Here is a 9,906-nt window from a genome sequence, read left to right on the forward strand (position 1 = left end):
CTCCACCCCATCTGGCTATTCTGGCCATTTATGTTACCTGTCTGCAGACATTTGAGTGTTTGAACCCTGCCTCAGGCTTTTAACTAGAGCTTAGAAATAAGTGGATTTCAGTGAACCCTCAAAGAAAAAGGTCCCCAGGCTCTTCCTGCCATTTTGCTTTCTTATGCAAACAAACCATAAGGATCTAGACTCTTCCAGGTCACTTACTGCTTTAACTGAACTGAGTGGTCTCCATCCAGGCCTGGAAGTGTGGTTGTGACGTACGAAATCACAACAACAACAACAGCATCACCTGCGTTAATGCGTAAAGCGAACGAGAAAGTCACACAGAACCTCAATCAGACCTACAAGATGGAGAGCAGTTCCTATCAGGTTACTTACAGCAGTAAGTAGACGATTGCTGCATCCTTCCTATGAGTACATTCTACTTAGATATGGTAACAGTATTTATCATGATGTGTAAGCCTGAGAAGTCACATGATGACTTCCTCTGTGGAGAGAAACTCTCCAGTTCCTGGCATACAGGTTTTGTGCCTTCTCCCCACCATCAGCCACTTTGGCACCTCCTTTGGGTGGCGGCAGGCGTGGAGGGTCCCAGCAGGGAGAGATTTTACAAGGCCACAGAGCCATCTGGGTTTACGGATTTTTTTTTTTTTTAATTAACAGACTCAAAACATTCAAAAAGGAGAACTAACATGGTGATGGTTGTTGCTGTTCAGTCACTCAGTCATGTCTGACTCTTTGTGACCCCATGGACTATAGCACACCAGGCTTTCCCATCCTTCACTATCTCCCAGAGCTTGCTCAAACTCATGTCCATTGAGTCAGTGATACCATCCAACCATCACATCCTCTGTCTCCCGCTTCTCCTTCTGCCCTCAATCTTTCCTGGCATCAGGGTCTTTTCCAATGAGCTGACTCTTCTCATCAGGTGGCCAAAGTATTGGAGCTTCAGCTTTATCATCAGTTCTTCCAATGAATATTAGGGTTGACAGGCCCAAAACCTCCCGAGAAGTAGAACTAAAATTGTGATGGGGGGCGGGTATTTATGAGATGCACTGATATTGACCAGGGGTCCATTGTTACTTTGGAGCAGTAGTTCTCAAGTGTGGCCCCTCCAGCAGCATCCGGGAACTTGTTAGAAAAGCAAATTCTGGAAGTCACCCCAGACCAACCTGGGCCAACCTGTATTTTCGCAAGCCCTCCAGGTGATTCTGCTGCAGGGGAGATTTGAGAACCTCTGCTTTGGATCACATACAGCAGTGGCAAGAGTCCTGGCATTTTACATGCTCTCCCTCATTTTCCAAATGGGGTATAGAGTTTGGCTGTATTGTGTAATTAGGTGGGTGGCTCTATTGTTGCCTGGGGGAAAGCAAGGGGAGTCAACTGAGCAGAGATGTGATGAGCAAGTGATGACTGGCAGCTGTTGTGTGTAACTCAGGCCCACGGTTCACGACTGAAGGGGACTCCTCTTTGGAACAACACAGCCCACCATGGGGACGGCACTGAACGGGCTGTTGCAGGCACAGGGGAAGGAAAGTCACCTCTTCTCAGGAGGAGTGAGACCATCCTGACAATGGATTCATACTCTACCTCTTTACATTCACTGCTAATATTTTTAGACATCCTATCATTCAGGAAGGAGAGGGTGGGACAAATTGAGAGCAAATCACCCTCAGGGTAAATGACTTGCTCAAGGCCACATGGTAAGTAATATCATTTTGCATGCCTCAGGTCACTACATGAAATGTGCACAGGAGGCTTTGCTTCTGAATAGTTGAATGTGATGCTCTGAAATCTTATTTTATTCAGGAGCCTGAAAAATGTGGCAAGAGATATTTAGATACCTGGATATTTTGAACATAGCACCCCAAATTAATTCTATGGTATTTTAGTCCCATATTTACACTATAAATGGGCTTCCCTTGTGGCTCAGCTGGTTAAGAATCTGTCTGCAATGCGGGAGGCCTGGGTTCGATCCCTGGGTTGGGAAGATCCCCTGGAGAAGGGAAAGGCTACCCACTCCAGTATTCTGCCCTGGAGAATTCCATGGACTGTATAGTCCATGAGGTCGCAAACAGTCGGACATGACTGACTGATTTTCACTTTCACTTTACAGTAAGAACAGGGTGTGGCCTGAGTGTAAAGAACCATCCAAAAGATGCCTCCCAGAACTTTATTCCTCAGCGCCTTAGATTTTCTCAATACATGGAATTCATGAATACTATAGCTCAGCTTAGGGGGAAAACCTGTATGTTATATAAGCCAGATAAACCCCAAAATAGAGAATACTGTGTTTTTATCTTTGTCTGTGAAATGACTTAATGCCACTTTTCTCAAGAAGTTTACTGTGAAACCAATAAGAATAGCTACTATCCCTCCAAGTCACCCCCTAAGATAGCTCTCACTGCTCCTATTTTCCAGACAAGGAAGCCAAGGTTCAGAGATACTCAGCAAGCTCCCCAGTGCCACACAGCTATGCCTGGCTCAGAACCGGAATTCAAATTCAGATCTGTGTGTCCATAAAGCCGCCACTTTTATAGGCCCATAGGTGTTAAGTCTTTAAAAAATGTCTTATTTCCCAAGCACACTTTATTGTAAAAAATTAATTGGTTTTTCCATTTTTAATTTATCAAAGGCACAAGACAGAGCTTTCAGTCAGCTTGAGGTATCAATTATCAGTAACAAACAGCTGATATTTCTCAAATCAGGGGCAAAGGAACTTGATGTTTAAGTTAGTTGGTGTGACTTTTTCATAAGCAAATGTGCAATTTTCTACCAGACTATTAGAATTTTTTTTTGCGTTTTTATTGTATAAATTTTATTGAAGTATAGTTGATTTACAATGCTGTGTTAATTTCTGCTGTACAGCAAAGTGGTTCAATTATCTATATTTATATTTGTATGTTCTTTTCCATATTCTTCTTGACTGTGGTTTACAGTTCCCTGTGCTGTACGATAAAATCTTGCTGTTTAGCCAACCTATATATAATAGTTTGTATCTGCTAATCCCAACCTACCAATCCATCCCTCCCCTATTCTCCTTCCCCTTGGCAACCACAAGTCTGTTGTTTGTATCTGTGACAGATTATTTGAAACACTGAAAATAGATTTGGGATCCCCATTAGCATCACTGACAACTCTTAAGTGTGCAAAGATCCCAAGCTAGAAACCGCATCCCTAATAGCTGGCTCAGTCACTCCAGGGCCCTCAGGTCCCAGCTGTCCAGGGAAGGAGTGTGGGGAACACGATGCATCATTCATCACCACGGACACATCTTGAGAACACCTGTGGTGGTGGCATTGGGGAGGATCATTAATTCCATTCATTTGCTTTGGGATCCTAATAGCTTTTGTTTGGGTTTCCAGATGAAACGAAATTCTCCATCACACCAGAAATCATCTTTGAAGGAGATACAGTAACGCTGATGTGTGAGAATGAAGTTTTTTCCACCAATGTGTCCTGGACGCAGGCGGAAACGGGCCTCGACATCCAGAACAGCACTGAAGTCTCCATCTACACCTCTGTGCTCAACAACATGACCTCCGTGTCGCGCCTTATTATCCACAACATCACTCGGGGTTTCATGGGTGGGTTGCCATGGAATGAAGGGCTAAGAAAGAATCAAACTGTGGTAGTGTGTGTAGACAGGCTTTTCCTCTTCAAAAAGAAGCTCAAATGTTCACAACTGAAAATTAATCCCATGGTGAATGAGCCAAGCAAATTTAGCCTGGGGAGACAGATAGAATTTTCCACATTTACCAAAGCTTATGAGCTGGAACCTAAGACAAAAAGCAGGTTTATTTTTTTTTTAACATTTTTAAAAAATGTGAGAAGAGCTTTGTTGAGGTAGAAGTGACATGGAATAAACTGTACATATGTAAAGTTAGTATGCTTACATTTATAATTTAAATTATAACTTACACATATAATTTTGCACATATAGTTTAATAAGTTTTGGCATGTGGATACACCTGTGCAAATATCACCGTGATCAAGATAGTGAACATATTAATCACTGCTCTCCCCAGGTTTTCTTCTTCTCTGTTGGAATCCCTCCGACCTGTTCGTCCCCAGCAACCACAGAAGCATAACTCTTATACCTGACATTCTAAAATTTAATAGCATCACTGCAATCCAGATGTCAACAGAGGCATCTCATTTTCTCTCAAAGAGAAACTGGACTGCAGACACATGGATTCTATCGGGTGTTTGTTGACTCTGACTTTGCCACAGAGTTAAATAGGATGCCAAAATGATCCATGGGTTTCCCATCTTCCCTTTGTACCTCTGAAGCATCCCCACACTTTTTTTCCTTACCAACAAGGACTCAGATTTCTGCCTTTTCCTTAGAACATCTCTCTACTCCTCACCTCGTGGCATTAGAAATATCTCCCTCAACCTTCAATACCTCCTGAATATTCCTTTAGGGTTGCTTATAAGAAGTCTCATATGCTTTTGAAAATGATGTTTCATGAAGTACCACCATGACACATAAGATGAGGCCATCCTTCTTCTAGGGAACTAGATATATGTAATAGTAATAATCCATGTCTTTTTGTGTATTTGCTACAGGTGAATACATCTGCAAGCTGACATTAGATATTTTTGAATATGCGTCCAAAAGAAAAGTGGAAGTTATACCCATCCAGATACAGGCAAGTGAAGCCACGGAGGTGATGTGTGACAACAATCCTGTGTCTTTGCACTGCTGCAGTGAGGTGAACGTGAATTGGAGTCAAATTGAATGGAAGCAGGAAGGGAGTATAAGCGTTCCAGGTGAGCCTGTTAGAAACCCTTTCGCAAATAGGTTTTTTGCATTTTGGCCAAGTAAAAATAGAGATGCAGTGGGTAAAAGAGCAAATGTCAGGTAGCTGGGTTTTTTCTAGACCTCAGACTGTGGAAGAAGTACTAGGTTTGAGGCCAGCTCCAGCTAAGCCATGCTAGAACAAAATTCCCAAAAATGTACATATAAGTGTCGCGTGTGCTCTGTGCTCAGTCATGGCCAGCTCCTTGTGACCCCATGCACTGTAGCCCAGCAGGAATACTGGAGTAGGTTGCCATTTTCTCCTCTACTGGATCTTCCCAGTCCAGGGATTGAACCTGAGTCTCCTGTGGCTCCTTGAATAGCAAGTGGATTCTTTACCTGCTGAGCCATTGGGGAAATCCATAAGTGTCATACCTGGGATGTAAACTAGATTCTGGCAGAGAAGATTCAAGAGGGAGTGATGGGATGACATAGGTTTATCGCATCTTCCCTGCAGAAAATCTTGTCCCCACTTCCCTTTCCTTTCCCTCTTCAGCAAAGAGACAAAGATGAGGTCATGGGTTTTGCTTTGAAGTCTGACTTGGAGAGTCGAATTCCTGAGTCTCTCCTCCTGGTGTCTGTCCTTCCCACTAATTATCTGACTCTGTGTCTTTGGTTCTATATCTTTCTCTATCAACCTGTTTGTCTCTCAACCAATGTCAATTTCTGATCCTGTTGGTTATCTGAGATCACGCTTGAAATTCCCCACCTTTCAGTTTGTACTGATGAATAATAATAAGTAGAAGAAATTAAAATAGCAATAGTGCTCTTTTTGTGTAATAATTTATGATCATTTTTTAAAAAACATGTTCTCACTTGAAAAAAAATTTTATTTTTTTATTTTTATTTATTTTTTTTTCCACCACAGGTATACATGTGTTCCCCATCCTGGACCCTCCTCCCTCCTCCCTCCCCATACCATCCCTCTGGGTCGTCCCAGTGCACTAGCCCCAAGCATCCAGTATCGTGCATCGAACCTGGACTGGCATCTCGTTTCTTACATGATATTTTATGTGTTTCAATGTCAGTCTCCCAAATCTTCCCACCCTCTCCCTCTCCCACAGAGTCCATAAGACTGTTCTATACATCAGTGTCTCTTTTGCTGTCTCGTACACCGGGTTACTGTTACCATCATCTTTCTAAATTCCATATATATGCGTTAGTATACTGTATTTATGTTTTTCCTTCTGGCTTACTTCACTCTGTATAATAGGCTCCAGTTTCATCCACCTCATTAGAACTGATTCAAATGTATTCTTTTTAATGGCTGAGTAATACTCCATTGTGTATATGTACCATAGCTTTCTTATCCATTCATCTGCTGATGGACATCTAAGTTGCTTCCATGTCCTGGCTATTATAAACAGTGCTGCAATGAACATTGGGGTACACGTGTCTCTTTCCCTTCTGGTTTCCTCAGTGTGTATGCCCAGCAGTGGGATTGCTGGATCATAAGGCAGTTCTATTTCCAGTTTTTTAAGGAATCTCCACACTGTTCTCCATAGTGGCTGTACTAATTTGCATTCCCACCAACAGTGTAAGAGGGTTCCCTTTTCTCTACACCCTCTCCAGCATTTATTATTTGTAGACTTTTGGATTGCAGCCATTCTGACTGGTGTGAAATGGTACCTCATAGTGGTTTTGATTTGCATTTCTCTGATAATGAGTGATGTTGAGCATCTTTGCATGTGTTTGTTAGCCATCTGTATGTCTTCTTTGGAGAAATGTCTATTTAGTTCTTTGGCCCATTTTTTAATTGGGTCATTTATTTTTCTGGAGTTGAGCTGTAGGAGTTGCTTGTATATTTTTGAGATTAGTTGTTTGTCAGTTGCTTCATTTGCTATTATTTTCTTATAAATTTTTATATTCTTAAAAATAAAATAAATTTTTATTTATTTTAATTGGAAGATAATTGCTTTACAATGTTATGTTGGTTTCTGCTGTACAGTATGAACCAGTTATAAGTATGCACATATTGTTATCACTTTAATCACATTTAACTTTGACCACAAGTTTGAAGCAGACATTTTTTTTTGCCTTCCATTTTCAAATAAGGAAATTGAGGTTCAAATTCAATGACTTATCCGAGGATGTCACAATAGAAAAAGAAAATAATTCACCTTGCTTCACAGTCTTTGTCTTGGCCAAACTATATCACACATGCCTGGTGAGTCAGCCTTGGCATGAGCTGATCCAGCAGAAATTGTACTGTGAAACAGAAAACTGTTCTCTGCCTATAAACCTCACATAGGCAATTCTTCTCTTAAGAAATGACAGTATTATGTGCTCATCTTTCAAGTTAAAAAAAAAATCATTAAAGCAATTGTAGCTTTAGCCATGAAATCCATCATTGTGGTGGAACTTTTACAAAGCCTTCCCTATTGGATAATATTAAATCATAAATAAAATAAGGATCAATTGAGATGTAACGTTTTCTGAGCACATCTAGTTTTCAAAGCACATTTGTTTCCACCTTAAAGTACTCCACAGAATGGTAAAGGCATCTGGTAACTGTTGAACAAGTTGACATATGGTCCATTTAGCCACTTCCTTGATTCTTAAAGAAGAGGAGGTATAGACATCCTAAAGGAACTGCCAGATGGGAGAAAGACCTTGCACAGTTCCCGTGTTGCTGACTTAGAGGCTTTTAACTGTGAGTGGTGAAAGGCCTTGCCCTCTGGCAAAGGAACCAGGAAGTCTACAGTACAGATGCTCAGGGACCTCTCTGTGGCCATCCCTGCTACAGACATTCTTAATGCCCCGGGCAGGCTCAACTAACAACAGAACAATGGATTTCCTGCCACCCTGGCTGGGGCAGGCCACTTGGGGACCCTTACAAGGGATTCTCTGATGAATTTAACCTCTGCTCTCTCTCGACACCTGTCCTCTTTCCTTCTCCTTTGCCCTCCCCTCGCTGGGGCCATCTTTTTCCAAATTCCACAAGTTCTCTTAGCAGCCATTTTTCTAGATCAGGAGAAAGCCATCTAGCTAAATAATTCACCCCAGTGTGTTGGAACTGAACGTATCGCCTCATCTCAGAAACAGTTGCACTGGATTTTCAAAGCACTTCCAGCAAGGGATAAGATGGAAAGGAAGTAATCCATAGTGTCAGAATTTCTAACTTTAAGAAGATGAAGGTGGTCTTTTTCAAGCAGGTTGGGCTTTCTGGGGTTTTGGGGTATTTTCAGGGCTTGTGGAATCTTAGAGATTGAACTCTGCAGGGACAGCGAAAGTGCCAAATCCTAACCAGTAGATCGCTAAGGAGCTCCCAGATTTTCATCTTTTAAATAGAGACAATGGCACCCATTTTGTGAGACTTTTGAAAGAAGAGACAAGAGATAATGAATGTCAATATTCAAAACAGAGTTGAATACATTGAATCTGCCACAATAACTGCTTTCTGATAATGATGATAGCTTTGAAAACCATGCCTTCACTTATCCTCAATGTCCTGGGAATTCTTCATTGGGTATTATTTAATCTTGAGCAACAAACTTGGAACTGCCTACCACCTCTACTCTGGAAAGCAGAGTGCCAACTTACAGGCTGCATTTAGTACCTTCCATTGTTCTGCAGCCAAGGGAGAGGGATGGAGTGAGAGGTCCTGGAGGAAGTGGAGGAAGTAGGTTTTCCAAAAATCAGTGGAGGTATGAGCCTTGGAGATGAATGGACCTTTGTACCTATGAACCAGGAGGTATTAATAATATACCCAAGGTGGTAAATCAGTTTGGTGTTCTGAATTATCATTTTGGAGACTGGGGAGAAAAGCTGGTTCCTTTTCAATCAGAATATTTTAAATATCATTGATCCTCCAGCTAAGGCTGTAAAAGATGCATTTATGTTAGAGTTCATCAGAAGGGTTTTTTCTTTTTCTTTAATTTTTGGAAGATTGTCAGTGTTTGAGGAATGTCTTCAGGGTACATGGCAGAAGGCAAGGATGGAGGGGAGGGATGAAGGAACCGAAGTAGAAAAAGGTGTCCAAGAGAGCATCATAGAGACACAGGCAGGAAGTGAGATAGCGTGGAGGGCAGAGCATCTTGGGAACGGAGAGGAAGACAGGAAGGAGCAGCTATTCTGAAGGGTGAACTGCTGGTAACCGAAGAAAACACGAAGGTAAAGCTTCGACTAAAACATATGACTAATAGGAAGGAATAAGTTACGAAAACAGGTCTCAAGTGAGACTAGTATCAGAGGCCTGAGTCCTGTTTCTTCCTCCTTTTAATAATAAAAATAGTCAAAATAATCTATCATCTTTTCCTCTTCCAATTGAAATCATATCCAAAAACATGACTTCTCTTTTTAAATTTTTCACACTTCAGCAATCATCATGGTCTTGGTTAGGGGTTGGCCCCAGCCAGCCACTATCCTAAGTGTTCACATAATAACTCCTTTTACCTGACTACAATCCTAGGTCATAGCTGTTATATATCCCCATTTTACATCTGGAGAAACTGAGATAGAGCGTGGCTTAGTGACTTTCCCAACAACACCCTGCCGGTAGGTACTAGAGTGTTGGGGACTTCCCTGGTGGTCCAGTGGTTTAGACTTTGTCTTCCAATGCAGGGAGTGCGGGTTTGAGCCCTGATCAGGGAACCAAAACCCCACACACCTCGCGCCCAAAAAACCAAAACACAAAGAACAGAAGCAATATTGTAACCAGCTCTGCTGCTGCTGCTAAGTCACTTCAGTCGTGTCCGATTCTGTGCGACCCCATAGACGGCAGCCCACCAGGCTCCCCCGTCCTTGGGATTCTCCAGGCAAGAATACTGGAGTGGGTTTCCATTTCCTTCTCCAATGCAGGAAAGTGAAAAGTAAAAGTGAAGTCACTCAGTCATGTCTGACTCTTAGCGACCCCATGGACTGCAGCCTACCGGGCTTCTCCATCTATGGGATTTTCCAGGCAAGAGTTCTGGAGTGGGGTGCCATTGCCTTCTCTGGTAACCAGTTCAACAAAGACTTTTTAAAAAAAAGTCCACATTAAAAAAAAAATTTAAAAAGATAATAATACAGTTTGGAAACTGCAGCCAGGCCACCTGGATCCTAAAGTGGCAGGACTAACCATTATACCATCCTGCCTCTCCATTCAACAGAAGGCAATG

General features: G+C 42.0%; 1 protein-coding gene across 5 annotated transcripts in view; it reads left to right on the top strand.

The window, feature by feature from the left end:
• Window positions 1-9,906, top strand: part of GPR116 (G protein-coupled receptor 116) — a 113,511-nt gene that overhangs the window by 79,933 nt on the left and 23,672 nt on the right. For all 5 annotated transcript variants that reach the window (XM_010863055.1, XM_010863054.1, XM_010863057.1 and 2 more), the window contains exons 8-10: window positions 240-385; window positions 3,369-3,590; window positions 4,576-4,779. In XM_010863055.1, the coding sequence (XP_010861357.1) occupies window positions 240-385; window positions 3,369-3,590; window positions 4,576-4,779 (572 nt within the window). The remainder of the gene's footprint in view (window positions 1-239; window positions 386-3,368; window positions 3,591-4,575; window positions 4,780-9,906) is intronic.

Source organism: Bison bison, unplaced genomic scaffold (assembly GCF_000754665.1).
Source record: "Bison bison bison isolate TAMUID 2011002044 unplaced genomic scaffold, Bison_UMD1.0 scf7180017864487, whole genome shotgun sequence".
Taxonomy (NCBI): domain Eukaryota; kingdom Metazoa; phylum Chordata; class Mammalia; order Artiodactyla; family Bovidae; genus Bison; species Bison bison.